Raw genomic sequence first — 23311 nt, 5'->3', positions numbered from 1 at the left:
AGCAGAGTCCCTGACTTTGCCCAGCTGCGCCTGGCTCAGAGTGGTGCTGGGGAAGCAAAGACCCTGCCATAGATCTACAGCCATGTATCCAAACCACCAACACAGCGCACTAACCATGTAAAGGTGGCAGGTTCTTATTCATGGGGGTCCCACGCAGCCCCCCCACCCCCCCAACACACACATTCACACACACACACAAAGAGAGGGAGAGAGAAAGAAAATGTACCAGCACTGGCACAGGAGAGTAACTGGCCTGGATCCCCAAGAGACAAACAGAAGGGCAGAGGATACGGACAGAGCAGGAGGGGGTAAGGCAGAGCGAGAGAGAGAGAGAGAGAGAGAGAGAGAGAGAGAGAGAGCGGCGCTGTGGTCACTGCGAGACAGGAGAGGTCAAGAGATGCACTTTCTCCTGCAATACAAAAAATATGCCCAGATAAGGGACACTTTCTTCAACAAAATAATGAATGCCCACCCAACCTTTGACAAAAGTGAGAGAAAATAAAAACTGTCAGTCCTCCTGTGGAGGGACACAGGCTGCCCAATATGTCGCCACCTGCCACAGCCTGAGGGGCACAGTGACACACGAGCACCAGCTGTAGATTAAATGGAAATACTAATTTGTAATGTATGTCATTGTGTTTCAAAAAAGTAATCTGTAAATAGTATACCTATTTTCTTTATTTCTATGTATAAAAGATAATTTATGTTTTATTTCATTTAGTTTTTTCTGTACTTTAATACGTCTTATTGTGATTTATAATTGTATACAGCCGGAGGTTGTAAGAGGAGTCAAAAGCAACATGCCGACAATGATAATAATAATAATAATAATAACCATGAGTTATTGGTTTCAGAATGGTTTCACACTTGTTCTTCACACTCCTCTAATCATTCCTCTTCACTTTTCTCTTCACTCTCTTTTTCTACTTTGGAGATCCCTGACACTGGCTGAGCTGAGCCCTGGCCCCAGCTCTCAGCCTCTCTCTCTCTCTCTCTCCCTCTGCCTTTTCTCCCCTTTCGCCACCTCCCTCCCCTCTTCTCTCTCAGTCTTTTCTCTATCTTTCTCCCCATCTCCCTCTCTCCCCCTTCGCTCTCCCTCCCCCCCTCTCAGAATAAAAGGAGCCGGCCTTTATTTGTTTACTCTGTTGTTCACAGGTTGAAAACCAATCAGTTGAAAGTGTTGTGCGGCGCTGGTGGCTCCGTGTGCCCTCTGTCTCTCAGCAGCCTTGCAGCCCCTGCCCAGCGAACTGTGACAAACTCTCTGACTCACAGGGGCACTCACACTGTTATCTGTGCGTGAGGGTGAGTATGTATGTCTGTGTATAACACTGTGTGTCTGAGTGTCTGGATGTGTGTCTCTCTTAAAGTGCCTGCCTGTGAGTGTGTGTGTGTGAGAGTGTGTGTTGTGTGGAGCAGCAGTGTAGTGCACTCACAGTCCTCCAGCATGCAGAGGGTGAACCACTGGAGGGGTAGAGGGGAGGGGAGGGGAGGGGAGGGGAGGGACAGAGAGTCAGCAATGTGTGTTTGTTATTCTCTCTCTCTCTCTCTCTCTCTCTCTCTCTCCAAAACGACAGAGACGCTGCTTCCACGGCTGCCAAGCATCGGGGAAACTCATCAGAGCCGCTCACCTTCCCGCTCGTCTGTCTTCCAGTCACACTCCCACCTCTTCTTCCCTGCCTCTATCTCTATCCCACCCATTCTCTCTCTCTCTCTCTCTCTCTCTCCCTCCCTCTCCCTCTCTCCCTCTCCCTCTCTGTCTCCCTCTCTCTCAGCCCTGGCACCTTTTCTCAGCAGCATGGTGAACAGATAACTGCCTCTGCATCTCAGCAGCCCCCCCCAACCCACCCCAACCCCAGCCCCCCTCAGACGGCCACTATGGGCTCCTGCATTAGCAAAGGTAAGGGACTCACCTCTCCTGGCTGTGTACGGCCGATGGCATTCACTCCGCTGCGTGTGTTGGGGTTCGGGGGGCGCCGGCGTGTTGGGAACTATGATATTACTGGGAGGGGGGACAGGGCTGGGGCAACAGGTGCATCTGCTGTGGAGTTCTGACAGGGGAGGTGAAGGAGGTGTCGGGAAAGAGGACCTGTGGCTTGGTTTGGTTAGTGTTTGTAAAGTTGGGAGGGGGTGTGTAGAGGAGTTGGGGTGGGTACCCATACTGGTTTAATTCATTTATTTGTTTATCTTTCATTTAAACGAGTGAACAGTTTACACGGTGAAGAGCAGGGGAGCTGTGCGTGACATGCTAGTGTGGAGCGGCCTCTCTCTGGAGGGCTTGGTAAAGGTGTCTGTGGAGGATGGGGTGTTGAATGCGAGCCAGAGGTGAGGAGAGAGGGCTGTGTGTGTGTGTGTGTGTGTGTGTGTGTGTGTGCGTGTGCGTGTGTGTGTGCTGACAGACCAGGTGCGGAGCGGCTCCTGTCCTCCAGGGGACCAGCTTCCTGCAGGTGTTACAGGCACCGTTCTCAATTAACAGCTGGTTGACACCTTGAATCAACAGGGTGATTAGACTTCTTATCCAAATAACAACTCAGATCAATTAAGAGATTAAGACCCTGAGGAGGAAGTCCTTCAGCCCTGCAGTGGGCTGGATGTGCCTGCTGGAGTCGGACCACATCCAGGCCGAACATCACAAACCCACTGACACCCAGAACAAGGGCCGGGGAACAGCCAAAAATCTGAAGACTTGCATCCAACTCCAATTGATTAGTCTGTGAATTGAGCATCTGATTGGAGGTGAAGGGAATATTTATTATTGTTGGTTGGTGCAAAAATACCCCATGTGTCTTACGTAGTCTGATTCGTGATTTGTATACCTCGTTTCTGTTCCTATCGACTGATGGCTTCGAATTTGCGTGGATTTGGCACCAAAGGAGAAACTATCGGAAAATAAACATTTCTGTTATATTTTTTAAATCTTATTGGACGAAACCCCCACTGATTTTCAATGTGTTAAGGCACCGTAGGCAGTTTCCCTACAGTCTAAAGAATCGGCAGTTACGCAAGTTTCATTACCATACCTGCATGATGGCGGTGTTTGGATTACAGTGCACAGACGGTTCATTTGGATGTGAAATAAGTTATCTTTTGAAACTGAGAACCCCCCACCAGAGAGGAGGCACTCTCCACTCAGAAATTAGCCACCAGCCGTGATCTGGTTCTCATGTGGCCCTTCGCTCCTGCCTCAATACAGTGTGTTCGTACAGAGTCCCCCCCAGGGGCTCTGGAGCTCTGCATCGCGCACCTGGCTGGAATTACAGCAACGCGCAAGGAAGGGGAGACTCCATTTAAATGCAAATGCGCACAGTGTGACCTCAAACAGCATTTCCGACTGGCTGCTCAGACACTAACAGCAAGCGTGTTTGTGGTGGGCGTAATTAGTGTGTAATCAGTGTGTAAACCTCTGCTGCAGCCATGCCTTGTCTGCCAGTGTTTGTCATCAGCACAGCCACACTTACTGAGCATTCGAAACCCTCTGCACTATCACTGTTATTATTGTAATTATTAGCATTGTAGTTTGTTTAGTTATCATTGTCATAAGAGTAGCAGCTGAAGGAACTTCTGAGAAGGGAGTATTGTTGTTGTGTTCCTGGGGGACTCTGGCTGTCAGACTGGGCTGTGAATGGCAGCGTGACCTTGACACTGCAGCTCCTCAGCTCTCTGTGTTTCCAGGCAGAAGAGAGGCAGAGGAACTCCACGGAGGTTTTAACAAGGATCACGTAAAAAAGAAAAAAAATATATATTTATATATATCTAAAAATAGGAAAAATGTAAAACACGGAAAAATGTATTATGATGTCATCTTGTCTGGGCGCACTGGCTGTGTGGCAGGGCACTTGTGTAGCTACAAGTTGTTCTGGTGAGACAGTGGCTACATTTCACCTTAATGTGTGGATAAGGTGGGGGGGTAAATTTGCTTTCACTCTCAGGGCATCCCTCAGGGGACAGTCTGCTTAGTGCTTCTCAGTTGCCATGGAAACGTGGGTAGCAACAGGCGCAGAGAGGTGCCCCTTCTCCTAGAGCATGCTGGGAGGAGGACAGAGGAATACAGATTGGCCTCAGTTGCTGGTCTTGAGTATTATATTTAACTGTGGATCTTTATTGAAGATTTCAAAATGGGTTTAAATCTGATTTCCTCTCGCGCTGCTGCATCTTTCTCTCCCCTCATCTTGTTCTTTATTGTTGTTGTTCTTTATTATGTTTAATGTGTTTCTGCAACACTGGTTTAAATGGTTTTCATTGAGAAAAGACGCACACACACAGTGACACATGCACACATAGTGACACACTGACACACACTGACACACTTGCACACAGTGTTACACTTGCACACAGTTTAGCACGCACAGTGACACACTCACAGTGACTCACTCACAATAACACAGTAAAAAACTGTGAAACACAGTGACACAGTTAAACACAGTGTCACACAGTGACATATTCACAGTAATACAGATGTACACAGTGACACACTCATAGTGACACAGTTGCACACAGTAACACACACTCAGTGACACATACTTGAACATTCACAGTGACACACAGACCCACACAGAGGCTTTCCAGTGTAATCTTGTTCTGTCCCTACCCTCCTTCCCCTCCCCCTGACGAAGCTGTAATCTTTGACATTTTCAGTGAACTCACTTTAGCAGCTCAGACAAAACTGACGTGACTATAATAATAATACTAATAATCGTAATAATAATACTTTCTCAGTATTGTGTGTGTCCTGTGGTTGGGGCCGTGTTGTCATACCAAACTTCTCATTCACTCTGTAATTCCCTTTTGTTTTCAGTTCACTCTTTCATGCAGTGATTGTGGTTTATTTACAATAATTCAGTATTTTTCCACCCTGCAGACATGGAGAGGAGTTTGGAGATTGCTTCCTGCAGGGTTGTAACAGCTCCTGCACTTTTGTTCCAGCATACCTTGTAATACCTTAAATGTACTAATTAATCAATTAACTAATTAACAGGGACCAATCTCAGCTCACAGTGTTCTGCAGGTGTCCCCAGTGGAAATAGGTGCATCTTCTGAATCTAATTGCAAAAAAAAAAAGAAAGTTAAACTTGTATTAAAATGTTGAGGTGCCTGACAGACTTCCAGCTGGCAGGTCCGGGTGAGCTCAGCGTTGGCTATGGTGGTGGTCCCCTGGCCTCCAGGCAGCCGGGCTGATGCTGCGGGGGTGAGAGTCTGTGTTCCAGGTTTATTGTTTTATGTCTGCAGTAAGTCTCCTGCTTCTCATTTGATCCCTTTATTTTCTAACTCTTGTCTACCTGAGTACTTACATAGATCTATCTGTTTGTCTTCCTTGCCTGCCAACTGGTCGGTTATTGTGTTTCTGTCTGTGTGTTTTATCTCTTCTTCTGCCCTCAGTCTTCTGTCTCTTGTTGCCCCACAGAGTTCCACAGCGCCCCCCAACACCCCTGCACAGAACTGCAGCAGCCTTGCCCTGAGGGGACGCCCATAATGAAGGTAAGAGGTACATGAGGGTGTTTATTTAAGGGTACATGTAAAGGTAGTTACTCCACCTTGAACACACACGCACCGCTCTCTGTCTGCACACCGCTGTGAGAGTCTGCCTCCTGTGCTGTCATGGTGAATCGGTCACAGCACAGGAGAGCGCCAGCGCACGCAGCAGCCACTTCAATGGCACATAATGTGTCGAGTGCAACAAAGTAAACGCTGCCTGCCTCCCTGTTGCTGTTTACCCCCACCCCATTCCCCCCGTTACCCTGACACTGACTCCCAAGGGGGAAGGGGGTTGGGGGGTGGCTGAGGGAGAGGGAGAGGGAGAGGGAGAGGGAGACAGACGCACACAATCCTACCTGCTCACAGAGGGACAGTAACCGAGCTCTGCTGCCGAAGCTCACCCATTACCGCCACAAACACAACCTGCAAAAACAGTCATTAAATTACGTATCAGAATGCTTGAGGATTTACAGACTGACAAATCCCCAGTTCCTCACATTCCCCGTTCCCCCGACTACATTTTTATTCACATCAGTCATTGTCAGGGAGGGTCACTGTAACAGTGCAACGATTTTTTAATGAAGCTCATAACGAGCTGTAACAAGTTGTACTACCTCGTTAAGACAGAGTAGGACTGCACTCCCCCCCCACTCTCTCCCTGGGCGGTGCTTTTTAACTGGGCTGTTCTGTGTTTTGCAGGAGCAGACAGTATTTTGCTGGGACCCTCTGCAGGTGAGCTCAGCACCTGTGTCTGGGACTGTGCAGTGAGGAAACATTTATCTCTTATCTGTTTTTTCTGTCCCTCTCTGTATCCTAATCTCTCTCCCCACCTCGTTCTCTCTCCCTCTCTTCCTCTCCCTCTCCCTCTCTCCCTCTGTGTCACCAGTTCTCTCTCTCTGTCGTGTCGATGTGTCTATGTGGCTGCCCAAGCCCTGCTCAGTGTGAGCTCCCTGGCTCTCCGTACACCAACCCTCATCGCTCTCTCCAACCTCCCGCATCTGTCTCCATCTCTCTTTCCATCTTGAGTCCCAACCCTTATCGGTCTGGCAGAGAGGCACCCTGAGGCCACTGCTAATCTTTGGTCGCTGTGTCACAAATTCTTTCACTTCTATTGATTGATTGATTGATTGATTTAAGGGAGAGACACTAATCTCTTGCCGACGCTACTCCAACAGCTGTCTTGTAGCGACTATAACAACAGTGTAGGATAGTGCTGCTGGCGATGAGTGAGAGGCTGTCGAATCTGTCTGGTCTTCAGCTCACGCTCAGTGGCACTCTTTCAGCAGGGGGCTGCAGCCCTGGCCCTGGAGAGCCACAGTCCTGAAGCTGTCATGGGGAACCTTAAATGCTCAATAATGACAGATCTCTGTAACGAGATACATGCTCCTAATTACACACATAGTTAGTCCAGTGAACCAATGCAGAGCTCGGCAGGAGACCCTGTGAAGTGTGTCACGACTGTGTGCGTGTTGCCATAGTGATAGTCCAACCCCCCCAGTGGACAGCGCAGTGAGCCTGATGGACGCTGCGTCTTTGTGTTTCTGTGCGTCTCTGCGCTCCCTTGGCGATGGACCAGGCCTTCCAATTGGACAGGTGTCTGACCCTATGTGTGCTTCTCTGTTCCCGCAGCAATGCTTCAAGCCCTCCTCCAATGGGACGGAACGGAAGGTTGCCCCCGGTTACGATGTGACGGAGCTGGCCACCTCCTCACTGCTGGGTAAGACTGAAGGGGGGCGGGGGGGCGTAGAAACACAGATGTATTAAATTCCAGTTGTCAACAAGTGTGTGTCTCTGCCTCTCCATCCCTCAGTCTCTCCCTGTCCAGCCCCCTGTCTCTTCCTCTCCATATGTAGGTATTTCATTTTATTTTTTATGGAAGGCCCCCATGTCCCACTCCATCTCCCTCTACCTCTCTCTCTCTCTCTCCCTCTCTCTAGCTCTCTCTCCCCAGCCCACTCTAATTAAGTCAATGATTGGGTGTCTAATAATAAAATGTCTGTTTCCAAGGTTACTGCAGGGAGCAGACACCCTGCCCGTACACACAAGAACAAAAACCCTGCCCCCCCCCCCCACCCCACCAGGGAAGCCTGTGATCTGATCAGGAGACCCTGTCTCTCACTCTGTTAAACCATCTCCGCTGATCAATACCCTGTCACCTCAGTCTCGGAGTGACTCTCTGCGCTGCTCCTGTAACTGCAGTCTCTCTTCCTCTTCCTCTCTCTCTCTGCCACCCGTTCTGTCCCTCTCTCTCTCAAATTCATTTTCGATTTCAAATTCAAAAAAGCTTTATTGGCATCATTAATTCACTTCAGTGTTGGCAGAGCATTGACAGACAGGCCCAGTGCTCAGGATCAGGGAACAATTAATACAGGAATGATGCATTTAAATATTTACAGGCATTTTTTTATCAAATTGTTGTCTCCCTCTCTCTCTCTTTCTCTGCAGACCTCCCTCTCTGTTCTATGTCTCTGGCTACACTCTCTCCCTCCCTCCCTCCAGAGCAGAACTCAATTACCATGCTGATAAGAAATTCCCTGTTTGAACTCCTCAGCATTGCTTTGGGTCCCTTTAATCCAAACAGGGTTTTAATTAGAAACTCAATCAGAATAAATACATAAATAAATAAATAAATACATACATACATAAACAAATTAATAAATAAATACAATAAATCCAGCCTAAATGTTCGTTTTTACAAAAGATAATGATTTCAAAGGTGCAGACTCATAGGAGTCAGCAAACAAGTCCTGTAAGACTCCCCGCTGCTCAACTCTGCATTTTGTAAAATTAAATGTGTCCTATGGGATTTTCACTTGGGGTTGGTTTGGCTGTTGTCTTCTATTCCATACCCTTCCTGTCTACTTTTCTTCTTCATCTTCTTCCTGTAGTAGTGGTGGTTATGATTGTGTGTAGTTGTTGTTGTTATGATTGTGTGATCGGCTGTAGGGAGCAGCTGCCCAGAGAGCTCGGCCCTCTGCTTGACAGCGCCACATGTGGCCCCGTGTGACTCTGTGTGTCATACAGCTGAGCACCTGTCTGACCTGACCGGGAAAAACAAACACAAACTCACATCGGGCGTGTCACATTAATCTTTCAGGATCCTAATGTGTGTGAACAAAAGCATTTATTTGTGTTCCTTTCGTACCATTGTGTGTTTGTTTTTCAGATAAAAGAAAGGAGTGGTGATCTTCACACCAGATCAGTTGTTCAAGTGTTGTGGGTTTGTGTGTGGTGTGCAGGCAGGAGGGGGAGTTTATTTCCATGTGTGGCTCTGTACTGGCACCTTGTGGATAGTGTGTAGTACTACAGCTCACATGAACCACCCAGAACTACACACAGTGACTGCGATATAGGATGACCTTTATCTATTTACTTCTTTCTTTCCTCATTCCTCATTTCCTTTCTCTCCTTGTGACCCTCCCTCTTCCTACCTGTCCTCTTCTCCTTTCTCTCTTTACCCCACTGCACCTCTCCTAATCTCTCTCTTTATTCCACCTCGAATCCTCCTCCTTCCACCTCCCTTCCCCTCTCTCTCTCTCTCTCACTCTCTTCCTCTGTCCTCTCTTACCACCTCCCTCTCTCCCTTCAAACCCACATACTCCCCCTACCTTTCACCTCCATCTCCCCTTCTACCTCTCACCACCTCTCACCTTCCCCCTCTTCTCCTCATTTTCCCTCTCTCCCTACTAGGCCTGGTGGCAACCTTTAAGGATCACATCACCAAGCCCACTGCAATGGCCCAGGGTCGAGTGGCCCACCTGATCGAGTGGAAGGGCTGGGGCAGCTCCGGACAGCGGGACTGGGGGGTTGGCGCTGGCCAGCACACCTGGGTGGGGGCGCCCGGGCAGCGAGACTGGGGGGGGCTGCAGGAGCAGGAGCAGTACAGCGACCTCAGCGACGAGCTCAAGGAGGCCAGGTTTGCCGCAGGTACTGTCACATAAAAACCGCACTGCTGAGATTGACACTGACGTCAGCTGACCACTGGTCCAGCTGCCATGGGGGGCTGAGAGCAACTGATCTGTGTGAATCGAGACAGGGTGTACAGTCCCCTTAAACTGGACAGGGTGTACAGTCCCCTCAAACTGAAGGGCACTGAAGTTTCTCTGTCCCCTTTTCCCAATCTTTCATCCTTCTCCCTCTAATCCTCTCCCTTTTCCCATACCCTTCTCTCCCTCTCCCTCCCCCTCCCTTTCTCTCCTCCCCCCCCCTTTCTGTCTCCCAGGAGTCGCGGAGCAGTTTGCCCTGGCCGAAGCCTCCCTGAGTGCCTGGTCCTCGATGGAGGCCCTGGAGGAACCTGATGGGAGCAGCATCCTGCTCCCAGGTATGGCCCCCGGCCCTCGCAGTGCCCCCCGGGCTCTCCATAACTCTACTGTATTCCAGTGTTTTTCTCATTCTCATTCTCTTTCTCTGAGTCTCTCTGATCATTTCTCACCCCAGTTGGGTCCCCAGCAAACTTAGTCTGTCACTCAGGTTAAAGGGGTTCACCGGATCGAGTGTAGATTGGTTGGGGCCTGGCTTGGAATTTGGGGTGTTGGCTGGGGTACGGGTTCAGGCTGCAATGGGTTACAGTGAAAAGTCTCTCCTTCTCAACACTGCAGTGCAGCATCTTGGCTCAGAATAAAGATTCAGTATTATTTAAGTGATAGAGTGATTGATTGCCTTATCTGTACGGGCTGAAAATGTGGATGTTTAAGAAACAAATCTCAAATAAAAACATTGAAAATCCAAAATGAGAAAACAACCTTAGCAAGCAAAGTTGTCATTAGAGGCGGGGATGCAGGTGAAGGTAGGACCATCCCACGTTGCAAGGCAAGCTCCTTCAGCTGTGCTAAGCATGAAGTGTTCTTTCTGTTGAAACCCAGAGCGTCCACCTCAGGACCTGGAGTGCAGTCTGCTCTGTGCTGTCCCTCTCTCACTCTCTTATTCCCCCTCCTCTTGTCTTCAGACTCAGATGGACCATACCTCTCTCAGTTCCCGCCCAATGGCGCCCCCTGGCTGTACAGTGAGGTCGACACCGCTGGGCCCCTCTCCCCGCTGCCCTCTTCTGCGCCCCCCTTGCCCCACCCTGGAGAGGAGACAGAGGGTGGTGTCTCACCCTCCAGTCTCGGCCCCTCCTTGTACACGGGGCCAGGCGAGGAGGTGGAAGCAGAGAAGAAGACAGGGTGCCCCCTGGTGGTCAGGAGGACGTCGTGTGGGGACGGGGCCCTGAGACACGCAGACAGCAGCTCCCTCTCAGAAGATGAAGTTTTTTACAACTAGTGCTGGCCTTGTGTGTTCACCGCTCTCCTCCTCCTCCTCCTCCTCCTCCCTTCTCCTTCCTACTTGACCAAGCCTCTCATTTTATCCTCTCTCCTCTTTCTGTCTTTTTGTCTTGTCTCTTTCTCCACGCTGTCTCCTCCCTCTCTCTCTCTCCCACTCCTCATTACTCTCCCCTCTATCTCTGTCTCTCTCTACATGTGTGACTCTCAACTCAGCAGCTGTTTTGTGTGTTTCTTTGTGTTTCTGTTGTAAAGTGCTGTTCTAGAGCAGGCCTCTGTGCTGTGGTTCAGTGCCTTGGGGTCCTGCTGTATCAGGTGTTACCCCGGGACTCAAAGGGAAGGACAATTGGCCTGCCCAAATTAAAGACCCGCTCTGGACTATGGCAGAGAGCTCCCACTGCCTCCCTCTCTGCTGTATTCTGCCCCACCGCACACCCCAAGAACTGTGAACTCATCGCCCTGCAGAGTGATGGAAGGCAACAGCCTTTCACACTGGAGTCTCCAGGCAAGTGGATTTTGTCCCTCAGGACTGTGGATTTCACCTGGGAGGTGGGACACATGGAGTCATGCAGTCCAGGCAGTCCAGTCAGCCAGTGAGTGTCTCAATGTGTCCAGCCAGTCTGCCAGTTTGTATATCAATCAGTCAGCCTCAGTCAGTGTATCTGTCAGCCTGTCAGCCAATCCAGTCAGTCAGTTTCTCCGCTGCAGCCGACCTGTTGACCCCAGTCCTGCAGATCCTCCAGCTTGTCCCTGCAGTGTCTCCTGAAGTGTTTCTTAAGAGCTGGCAAGTCCAGTTAGACTCTCAGCTTTAACTGCAGCCGCAGGGATGTTTCCCAGTGTTTCCCGGAGCGTCTCTGAAGGGGACAAACTTCCAATGCCTCTTTTTTGACTGGACTCCCTGTCTCCCGTGGCCTCCGCTTGCCAAGGCAGCAGGGAAGGCCAGAGGGGACCCAGGCCCAGTCTGATTTGGGCCAACAATAATGATAGAGTAAAAACTATCGATGTTTGTGAATGTGGAATAAATAAAAGTGTCTTTATCTAAACCACAGTGCAGTCTGCGGCCTCTGTCTCGAAGAACATTGGACAGGCTGGACCCTTTCTGCTGAGGAGCTCGAAGCACAAGAAACACACATACACTCACGCAGTTTCTCCTGCATAGTACTGCTACAGAAACACTGTTCACTATGTACACATGCAAGACACGTTATTATAATATGTTTGTGTTTATTTGTGGTTTTATGCTGCTGTCTGTCCAAAGCAACCGCTGTTTAGACGCGAGCCTCGCATCATGCGCTACTAAGCAGCTGCAGGGTGTGGCAGGCTGTTACGGCTTAGGTTGCATTGTACGCTTTGTCAGACGCAGGCATTGAGGTGCACAGTGAGAGGGGAGAAGGCCAAGCAGTTTATGTTGGTGGAGATATTTTTCCATTGGCCAGGTCTTCAATTGCTTTCTTCATCTGCAACAAAAACAACAATGAAGGCAATAATAATAATAATAATAATAATAATAATAATAATAATAATAATAGTAGTAGTGATAATAAGATAGCAGTACTGACAATTGAGTGGCTGTGTCATTCCTGCATGTGTCTGCAGAGCTGAGCAGCAACTTTTTAGGTCTTCTATCAGTATATTCCTTTCCTGTGTGTGTGTGTGTGTGTGAGAGAGTTTGTGTGAGTGTGTGTGTTGTGCGTGTGTGTGTCAGTGTGAGTGTACGTGTGTGTGTGAGATAGTGTGAGTGAGTGTGTGAGGGTGTGACTGCTTTCCGAAGGATGTGACCTCTCACCTCTGAACTGGACATTACCCCGACAAGCTTTCCCCCCTCTGTCACATACAGAGGATGCAAATCCAGGACAGTTAGCATAGCATGAGCCTGAGACAGGGAGGACAGGAGGAGTAAAAGTTTAACTATAGGGGGTTAATTTGCATTAAATATACATATTTAGACCATTAACTTTTTTTTTTGTTAAAACTCCACATCTGTCTGTTTTCATTGGGCTGCACACCAGGGAGCCCCCAGTGAAGGGACAGTGGTGTTGGCAGACAGACAGGTGGAGGTGCTTGGTGCCGATGAATGCGTGAAGGGGCTGTACCTGCTTGATGGTGGTCTCTGACAAGAGCTGAGCTGTGGTTGGCTGAATAATGCACACCTCCCCCAGTTCTCTGTCCAATCCCTGTGAAGGACAGCAAACATGGGTGTGTCTCAAGTGTGGCAAATGGATTCTTATAACAGCTCTCTATACACCCTACACCTCACCCCCTACTCCATACTGACCCTGTACCCCAAAATGTACTCCCACAAATAGCGTTTCCATAACAACAAGGCACTGTTGTGCTACAGCCCTGCAGTTTTCATGTATACGGCCCAGGTTTCTCCAGTACCGATCCAGTGGACTCTTGCAAGAAGCGGATCAGCTCAGACCGGCACACAGAACCCAGCAGAATCATGGAGTCTGAAACACACAAAGCAACACTGAGCTGACCACATGTAGTGCGCTGCCTCTGATCAACGGTGTGACCAGTGAAGCTACATGATGTTGAAGAAAATTTCCACTTGTCACTGGGGCATCAAGTGTGGAGAATTCTGGGTTAATGTTACAGGTACCCCCCCTTCCCCCATAGTCTGTCTGTATTATTCGTTGTGATGGTATTGTGAAGTCATTCTGTATTTGTTTAGTTGTTTATTGTTTCTTGAGCACCTGTATGTACTGTGTATGTAGTAGTTGTTGTTTGTTATTGTATGGTTGTTGTTGCTTGACCTCACTGAGTACTTGTATCACATTGTGTTGCTTTGTATTCCTTGTGTGGTGGTTTGCTGTGTGAGAATTCTGTGGGCATTGTGTTGATGCTTGACCTCACCGAGGGTGTCCACCACGGGGATCTCGCTGTCCTGGACAGCGGTCAGCGCCGCCCTCACCTCCCCCGCCTTGCCACACCTCGCCAGCACCGTCACTGAACGCTTCATCAACTGACTGACCTTTACCGCACACAGCCTGACAAGGGTAAGGGTCATAGGTTAGGAATTATGGTAATAGGTTAGGGTTTGGAGTAGTTTTAAAGATTAGGAGTAGGGTTATATATTGGGATGAGAGGATACAGGTTAGGGTGAGGGATTAAAGGATAGAATGAGAGGATAAAGGTTAGGATTAGAGGTTACAGTCTCGCGCTAGACATAAGTGCTTGATGCTAGAGGTTAAGGGTTGAAGGGCGGGCTGGACATGCTCACTCAGGGTGGTACTGCAGGACCATGGGCAAGTAGGGCAGTTTTTTGATCAAGATGATGCCATCGTAGAAGTTGGGCGAGAAGCGCCGGCAGACAGCGTTGGACAGCAGCACAGCCAGCAGCACGGGCAGGGAGTGGTACAGCTGCCCGGTCATCTCCAGCACCAGCAGCCCCGGGGAAAGAGTGTGCGTCACTGCGCCCGAGAACGCCGCTGCACCTGTCAGCACACAGCACATCGCACTGCGATACAGCACAACACAGCACAACACAGCACAACACCACACTGCAATACAGTACACAGCACACCGCACTGCGATACAGAGCACAACAAACCATGACATCACTCTGTAATACAGCACACAGCACTGCGATACAGCACACAGCAACACCACACAGCACAAAGTACTGCAATACAGTGCACAACAACACTGCACAGCATCTTGGTTCAGAATAAAGATTCTGAATATTATTTAAATGTTGGACTAATTAATGGCCTCATCTGTATGAACTGAAGATTTGGAAGTTTAAAGTAGGCAGGAAATCCATTTAAATTAGAATCAGATCCGCTCCGCTGTCTTTTTGCCAGGCCAGTCCTGCTCTTACCAGCCAGCGCATATCCTCCAGGGTTTATAGGGTTAACAGACCCCTCGGACTGGATCCCCTCTGGGAACACAAAAGCCACGAACTCCCCCACCAGCCGACCAATCGCAGCTCCTGAAACAGATGCCCCCCGGTCCAATCAGAGCGGATTAGTCAGAAGGGATAGCTGTAGTGTGAGGTGTGGATCGGGGTCAGAGGTGGATTCAGAATACAGTTTGGGGTTGGGGTTATTGGGTTCGGAGGTGGCGTTGGGCCGCAGGTCAGAGTTCGTGGTTGGGGTGAGGGTGGGGGGAGGGGGGTTCATTGGGGTCAGAGGTGGCGTTAGGTTGTGGGACAGAGTTTGTTACTGAGGTGAGGGTGGGGGGGGGGTGGGGGTTTGGTTTCTCACCGTAAAGGTACACAGGCATGAAGTACCCAGCAGGCATCGGGATTGTGCAGGCCAGGAGCAGCAGCCAGAACTGGGAGATTTAACACAGCAACACACAGTCAACCTGATCCAGTTCTCAGTGCTTTGAGCGCATGAAAGCTGCACATCTGATCTGATCTGTCATCTCTCTCTACTTTTCCAAATGTCTGTCGGTCTGTCTGCTTGTTTGTCTGTTTCATCTCTCAGTCAGCATATCTTATATTATATGTCCCTACCTTCTCTTTCTCTTTCTCTTTCTACTCCTCGCTGTCTGTCACTCTCTTAACTCCATGTCCCTATTTTCTCTCTCTCTCTCTCTCACCTTCATGGACAGGAAGACCCCTAGTGTGGTGAACACACTGATTCCTGGAGGGGTCCACTCCAGCCACAGCCTCTTTACGTCGACTTGTGCTGGGGGCCAGGGCTCGGAGCTGTTCTGGGGCAAATGAACCCATGCCTGGCTGTCCAGCAGTGATGTCAGCAGCTCCCTCATGGAAAGCTGAGTGATGGAGAGAGAGAGTTTACAAACAAACATAAGAAAGTTTACAAGCGAGAGGAGGCCATTCGACCCAGTTGGAAGGAGGTGAAGGTGATTGGTGGGAGAGGAGAGGAAGGGAGGCTGAGACAGAGGGAAGGAAGGAGAGGGTGGCTGAAGGAGACCTGGGGGAGGGTTGTCAGGGTGCTGGTAAGGATGAATTTGTCATAGTCAGGGTTGGGGATTGAAGTTGGAGCCGCAAGGTCAAACAGACTCACCCTGGAGGCCATCAGCCAGCCCACACTGCCAGGGAACGTCATACTTGCCAGCACAAACACCACCAGCCCCGTGTACAGAGTCTTCCTGCGACAGAGAGACAGGGAACTCCCTTAGATTAACACACCAGAGGTAACTGCCTTACTGTAACACACACAGAGGGACACAGAGAGAGAGAGAGAGAGAGAGAGAGAGAGAGAGAGAGAGAGAGAGACTGACAGACTGTGAAAAGGGGCAGTCTGGTTATTTTGGTGTTCAGTCAGCCAGGCTTGGTTGATTACCAAAACTAAATTGTTGTTCATTAGGAAGTGACCAGAGGTTGTGGGATTGGTTAGGTAGGCCAATGCATTGGCTGAGTGGCTGATTGACAGATTGATTAGCCAATGGATTGATTACCGCACTCACTCGGTGGTCAGCAGCTTCTTGAGGATTTTATTTTTGAGGGTGAAGCGGATGATCCAGCGATGGCCGAACAGGTAGACAACGCACAGCAGTCCACACAGCAGCCTGTACACACACACAAATACACACACACACACACACACACACACACAGGACACACAATGGGAAGACAAGAGCCAGACAGATGACCAGAGTCAGATGGACAGGCAGACCCAGAGAGCAGGGATACCGGGGATACAAGGAAATTATTTACCCCAGGACAGCAAAGAACACCATCTCAGGGAGGTCGAAGGGGAAGTCCACAGGGAAGGAGGTGCTGAGCAGTGGCAGGATTGTCTCTGTGAAACAGGAAGAAAGCCACAGCTTCATACAGCACTGACCCCACTGCCCTGAGTTTAACTTAATTTGTCTTTGTGCCTATCTATCTCCTAGTGTATTTATCCCTGTGTCTCTCCATCACACATCTGTCCCTCTCCCTCTCTTCCTCCAGCCTTGGAGGTGGTGCTGTGTACCACGCTCGTTGCTGCAGATTGCCAGTATCCGGAACATCATGGCCCCGCATATGGCAGTGAAGAAGGAGCGACAGTAGTTCTTGGTAGCGAAGTGGGATGACATCACCTCCACACTGAATAGCACTCCTGAGAGAGAGAGAGAGAGAAGAGGAGTAAATATGAGTGCAAGTCTGCTCCTCGGGGGCCAGAGTGCTACTAGTTTATATTCCAGCCTGATTTCATTCAATCATTACTTAAACCAATTGACCAAAAATGCACTTAACCGGAGCACCATTTTCCTCAGGACTGATGCAGATTGGTTTAAAGAGACACGTCAAACCTGATACTCAAACAATCCTCACCGCTGATGGGACACCCAAAACAGCTTGCCATGGCCACTGCTGCGGAACACACCAGCATTTCATAGTGGAAGGATTCCTGTCAAGGAGAGAGGCGGACAGTGATAGGAGGAGCACGAGGGTAAAAGGAGAGAGAGAGAGAAAGAGAGAGAGAGAGAGAGAGAGATGGAGGTAATCACAATGTCATGGCTCTCTTCTGATTTTCTTCCCCTTTCAATCACTCTTACTCCTTCCCCTCTCTCTCACTACCCTCTCTCTCCTCCATCCATACTCACCTCCCCCACTTCGCAGACGATGCTGAGCAGCCGGTTCAGAAATGCCCCCACCATAGTGGACAGATGGACAAAAGGACCCTGAGGACAGACAGACAAACAGACAGACAGCTGAGTAGAAGAGAATAATAATAATAATAATAATAATAATAATAATAATAATAATAATAATAATAATAATAATCATTCCTTATTATTCCCTCCCTGTCTTTGTCTCCTCCTTCCATTTCTCTGTTCTCTCTATCTCTCTCCCTGTCACCGTTTCCCAATCCCTCTCCTGTCTCACAGTCACGGCAGTCCTCTCTGGGCATCCAGGTCTGCCTGTGTCGGCCTGTTTCTATGGCCAGGCTGTGGTCACTGAGCCTACACTGCCAGGGTGTATTCTCTGTTGAGAGTCCGATAGCATTTGAGTTTGTTTTAGGATTTGGTTTCTTTCTTCCAATGTACCAGATAGGAGTTTTTGGAATGGTTTATAAGTCGGGTTGAGCAGTGCTGGTTGGTATTGTGGGGGGTTAGTCCAGTAAGAAGCTCGCTTTTCCTCTCCCTGTCTCTCTTCTTTGCCTGCCATCTCCCTCTCTCCCTCCTTCCCACCCTCCCTTACCAGTTTGCCCAGGAATACAGGGCTCCCAGCAGCCAGGGTGCAGGTCATGCCCACAATCTTGGCTATCAGGTTGTTGAGGGTCAGGTAGTCTGGTAGTGGCACCCCCCCCATGATCGTCTTCACCTCAGGCACACCTGAGCCTGGAGGAGAGGAGGAGGTGGTTATGTGTGTGACAGAGACAGTGAGTGAGAGAGAGAGAGAGGGAGAGAGAGAGAGAAATTGAAATGGTTACAGTGACAATTCCAATTGCAGTACTTTACCCAAAGTAGACAAACTACAGACTGCAGACAGTAAGGTCAGAGATTAGTATAAGGACTGTGCGGACAGCCTGCTCCCCCCTCCATTTACCAGCAGACTGTGGACAGACGCTCTGTGTGAATCCAGTGCCGAAGGTTGTCAAGGCGATTGGGCACACGATCCAGACCAGGTACTGCAACCCCACGCCACCCCCCACAGAGCCCATCAGCCATCGCTGAGCTGGGGGCAGGGTCAGAGGTCAATGCATATATATAAACATACACACACATACAAATGCACTCACACTTACCCACACACACATATACATGCACATGCACACACTCTTATACACTCTCTCTAACTCACTCACTCTCTTCCACCCGCTCCCTCTCTCTCTCCCTCTCTCACCGTTGAGCACTCTGTCGGTAGTGAAGTCCATGAAGCAGCTGGTGAGGGCGGTGAGGATGCCCAGCGCTGCGAGACACATCCAGCGTGCCACACCTGTCCGGCATAGCACCCTTGCCAGGCACCCCAGACAGCCTGCAACACAGAAGATACACCAGACACACTGAGAAACATTGGGTGAGAGAGGACAGCCCCTAACTTTACAGTAAAAAAAAGATTCTTAATCTGCAGTAAGAACAATAGATGGCTGACCTTTGACCTTGGCCCGTGTGCGGGGCCATGGTTTACATGAGTTCTTCTGCAGGAGGAGGAGCTTCTCATGGGGCCCCGCCCTCTGACCATCTGTCACCTCCCCTCTCTCTGTCTGATTGGCTCCTGCATCACCCACTCCCCTTGCTCCGGTCAAGACCCCCTCCATGTGAGGAAGACACTGTGGAGTCACTGTTGATTAGGCACTGTCTCCTTTAATGCGTCAGACTTTAAAAAAAAAAAAATCACCTGCCGGCCTGTAGAGGCTCATCCCACAGAAATCATGTGAAACAAACCACAGCAATACAGTGCGCATTTAAAATGAACTGGCTGATTAAAAAGTGTACTTTGAACTGGTTTAGATTAACTGAGCCGGCCAATTAGACAGGAAAAAACAATTAATTCCCTTGTGATTATCATTTGTTAATTATCAGTGCAGTGCAGCGCATTATCAGTGCTGTGCAGTACAGTGCAGTTCAGCTGATTTACAATGCCAGCCTCAGTAACACGCTCTTCTCTTCTGTCCACACAGTGCTGGGTCCAGTCAGTCAGGCCCCCTCCCAGTAAACACCAGCAACTTGAGTACTGGCCCAATACAATTTGAATATTTACACAATGCAAGCAATATGGACGCTATATATCATATAACACTCATCATTAAACTGCAGCATTGACACACAACAAGCAATAGTAGTCTGCGCACCACCAACAGACAGTGAAACCTCAAAACAGAACATAAACAAAGCAGCCAGAGAGAGTAGCACAGTGTGTGTGACTCACCATTACAGTCAGAATGTATTTTTCCTGGTCTTTGCTGATGCAAACTCAGATTTACTTGATAGCTAGCTAGATAATAACTAGAGGGAAGAATAATTCAACCTGTATCCAATGGCTGGCAAACATTGACCGCGGGGTGCACACTAAATGACACACTTGAGAAAAGCAAAACATGTTTTAATTGATGTTACATTTCCATTGAGAGCCAGACTGGCTAATGCCCCCTGGAGGCCAAGGCCCTGGGTTGCAGCCCATGTAGCCCATTGGGTTAACCCACCCCTGCCTGCAGCTGACTGTTCACCCCCCCAGCTGCAGAGCTGAACAGCAGTGCTGGGAAAGATCCTCTTACCTTGATCAATTCTTCTGTCTCAGAGGCAGCGTCTGTGTGTCCCTTGGTCTTTCTTTCACTCCCAGTCTCTCAGTGTCTGTGTCTCTGTCTCTCAGCGTGTCTCTCAGCTTCACAGTCTCTCAGTATGTGTCTCTCAGTCTCTGCGTCTCAGTCTCTCAGTGTCTCGTAGTCTGTCTGACCGAGCCCAGAGCTGTCGCAACGCCAGCCAACAGGAGTCCTGCCCCTGAGACCAGTCTGAGCCGCAAACACACCTGGCCGAGCAGGAATAGGTGAGATCTGCAGCCACACAGGTACCTTCTGACCTTCAAACTCACTGTTATAACATGTGTGAGTGTGTGTGAGTGACTGTGTGAGAGAGTGTGTGAATGTTTGTGTGTGTGTGTATGCGTGTGTGTGTGTGTGTAAGTGTGTCTGTGTGTGCTTGTGTGAGTGTATGTGTGTGTGTGTGTGTGTGTGTGTGTGAGAGACAGGCCTGTATTCATAAAACTTCAACAGAGCCCTCTACTATCCATCCCTCCATCACACACACCCCTCCCTACACCCCTCTCTCTTCCTCAAATTCCTATCTCAATTGAAAGGCGCTATACTGATGAGACAGTCAGTTTTGCCAAACATTTTTTTTAAATGTCACATTTCTCTTCTTCTACCCCATCTCCCCCTCTCTCCCTCTCAATCTATTTGCCTCTCTTCCACCCCCCCTACCCCCCCCATCTCTTTTTCTCCAGTTTTTCCCTCCCCCTCTCCCCCTCTGTTAATCATTAGCAATTTTCCTCAGGCAGTACGGCTGTATTGCTAATTTAGTCAACTTTCTCAGCTTTAATATTTTTGAACCTGCAAACCCCCCTCCAACACACACACTCTACATTTGTAAAGCAGAGATGCCCCAACCCCACCCAAACTCACGATTTCCATAGTAACCTCACGGTAGTCTCGCACCCCTAGTGGCATTCCTGTGATCCTGCTGCCACACTCCGGGCTGTGCGTGCGGGGGTCCCAGAGTGCAGAAGCCACGTGAAGTCCAGCTGCACGCCTGAGTGGACTCAGCTTTGACCCCAAGCCAAAGTGACTTTGACTCCCTGCCACCCCCCCCCCCAACACACACACACACTTTCAAAATAATTACAGTGTAGGAGGAGCTGGTGGAGGTCGATAATGCGCTTATTGCAGATGAAGTGCCAGGTGCTACTGTGCTTGCTGTGATGGTGCTGCCACCTAGCAGGACAGTTGGTGGAATTATACTCTGTACAATCTTGATTTTCACTTGACACCATTCCTGGGGGGTAATTGTGTAGACTGGCTGCAGCTCAGTTAGCAAGGCCCTGGGGGTTTTGGTGGAATGTAGCATCTTCACTGCAGTGACTAATGCTGTCATTATCAATTCAGTTACACATTCTTCATCTCTCCCATTTCATCCCCTCTCCCTCCCCTTTTCCCACTCAATTTTTTCAATTCGATTTCAATTTAAGGAGCTTTATTGGCATGACAAACAAATTTGTGTGGGCAAATCACTCTCTCTCTCTCTCTCCCCCTTTCTCTCCCTCTCCCTCTCTCCCTCTCCCCCTCTCCCTCTCCTCCTCCCTCCGCCTCTCAGTCACTTTCTCTCTACCTATCAGACTCTTTCTGTCTCCATCGCTGTTTCTCTCTCACTCTCACATACTCCCTCTCTCTCAGCTGTGTCAGCAGCAGGTCTGGTGTGACGGTTAACACTCTCTCTGTGAACACAATGTAACTTTCAGATCCAATTACCCTCTCTCTCTCTCTCTCTCTCTCCGTGTCTGTTTATAAACACCTGAGAGTACTTACACTGTACATACAGGCAGGTAGACACATACACAAACCTCTCACTTACAGCACTAACCCTCTACTCAAACCATTGAAATCTGACACCTGTGCTTTCAAGAATACACAAGAATAGATACACACACATAATCACACACACTCACACACACATATACACACTTACACACTTAATTATTGAGCTAGGCCAGATACACACTCACACTGTGTTTCAAGCACACTTAGACAGTTATTACAGTATACACTATATTCACAGACAGCCCCCCAACACACACACTCACTCACACATACACTCACCCTCCCAACACACACTCATTGCACAAGAATAGACTCTTGCACTCTCTCTTGGTCATTTTGCTAGAGTTAACCCCCTCTTTCACACTGACACACACAAACACATAGTGTCACTATCTCTCAAAGACACACACTCTCTCATGTGTGGGCTGCTGTGGACTGTATTGAGGAGGTCGGTCAGGACAGTGACTGATGGTACATGAGTCCAGACTCGGGGCAGCCGCATCATGGGACTGGATTCCTGCAGATCGCAGCAGTGAGATCACCACCACTCACCCCCCCACCCTCTCTCTGGCTCATCTCCTCTGGTCATTTGGAGATAAACACCAGAATGTCAACTGGGATATTTTTTTTTCCTCTCACTTGTTCAGAATTCCAGATAGTCAGTCAGTCAGTCGGTGTATCAGTCAGTCAGTGTGTCAGTCAGCCAGTCAGTCAATCAGTCAGTCAATCAGTGCATTAGTGTCTGCAGTCAGTTTCATCTACCCATCCATGAGCCCCCTCTCCCACCTCTCTCAGTGTAAAGTAACTCCTCTAGATTCTCCAGTCTCTTCAGTCCCAATCGCCCCTCTGCTCTTAATCCCCATTCTGTGCTCTCAGCTCACAAAGCATTGTGGGGCCTGAAGTGGACTGCTTTGGGATGACCTTGCCCTCCCCCTCTGTCTCTGGGGTTAGATATTAATTTTGGTGGTTCGATATTAATAGCAATTATGCTCTCCAGCCCGGACGGACATCGCGTAATCCCTTTTTCCAGACACTGCAGTGTCCTTTATTCCAACTTTTATTTTCCACATATCTGTTGACAGAGAAGGGGAATGTGGTTGGGGGGTAGGGAGAGAGAGTGTGTAAATGCTTTGGCAACACTTGTGTAAACTTGTCATTCCAATAAAGCTCGAATTTGAGTTTGAGACTCAACCAAGATGAAGACAAAAAACAGTGGGGGGCAAACTGAGAGAGTTGCCGAGAGAAAGGTGGGGAAAAGGCAGAGAGGCGGAAAGATGGATAGAGAAAACAAAGGCACAGAGAGGGAGAGAGCAATGGAGGGAGGGGGGAGATAGCAGAGCAACAGTCAGGCAGCTATTTCTGGCTCTCATTGAGCACTGCTGGAATGATAGCTTTGACTTCACCCTGTACCCCCCCCCCCCCACACCCAACCCTCTACACCCCCCAACCCCAGGCCTCTTCTCTTTGTTCAGAGCAACTGGCCAAACTCTTACTGTCACCTCCTAAACTTTCCACTGCGCAACACACACACACACGCTCACTCACAGGATAAATATAGCTCCAGCAGGCATCCTACCAATAAGTACCCCCTTCCCAAACACACTCACCTCTCCCTCACAGGCACACACACACACACACGTGCACATG

General features: G+C 49.3%; 2 protein-coding genes across 2 annotated transcripts; one reads left to right on the top strand and one right to left on the bottom strand.

Annotated features, from left to right (window-relative positions):
• The first annotated feature begins 1569 nt into the window (after window positions 1-1569).
• Window positions 1570-11775, top strand: fam131c (family with sequence similarity 131 member C). Its single transcript, XM_066690695.1, has 7 exons — window positions 1570-1897; window positions 5399-5472; window positions 6169-6201; window positions 7099-7186; window positions 9160-9396; window positions 9692-9790; window positions 10415-11775. The coding sequence occupies exons 1-7, from the start codon at window positions 1876-1878 to the stop codon at window positions 10726-10728; spliced, it is 867 nt and encodes a 288-aa protein (XP_066546792.1). The 5' UTR covers window positions 1570-1875; the 3' UTR covers window positions 10729-11775.
• Window positions 11776-11930: 155 nt separating this feature from the next.
• On the bottom strand, window positions 11931-20832 carry clcnk (chloride channel K). The gene is made up of 21 exons (XM_066690694.1): window positions 20753-20832; window positions 19850-20100; window positions 18727-18904; window positions 18478-18609; window positions 18181-18309; window positions 17833-17972; window positions 17235-17312; window positions 16963-17038; window positions 16622-16747; window positions 16363-16447; window positions 16113-16214; window positions 15710-15794; window positions 15279-15455; window positions 14939-15008; window positions 14554-14664; window positions 13954-14167; window positions 13587-13720; window positions 13110-13180; window positions 12821-12901; window positions 12514-12600; window positions 11931-12184 (listed from the first exon to the last, which is right to left on the bottom strand). Exons 3-21 carry the CDS (start codon window positions 18890-18892, stop codon window positions 12131-12133), a joined length of 2118 nt encoding a protein of 705 aa, XP_066546791.1. The 5' UTR covers window positions 18893-18904; window positions 19850-20100; window positions 20753-20832; the 3' UTR covers window positions 11931-12130.
• Window positions 20833-23311: the final 2479 nt, after the last annotated feature.

The sequence above is a fragment of the Amia ocellicauda genome, chromosome 18, assembly GCF_036373705.1.
Source record: "Amia ocellicauda isolate fAmiCal2 chromosome 18, fAmiCal2.hap1, whole genome shotgun sequence".
Taxonomy (NCBI): domain Eukaryota; kingdom Metazoa; phylum Chordata; class Actinopteri; order Amiiformes; family Amiidae; genus Amia; species Amia ocellicauda.
The sequence above is the reverse complement of the archived record's forward strand: the minus strand, read 5'-3'. Positions and strand labels throughout refer to the sequence as shown.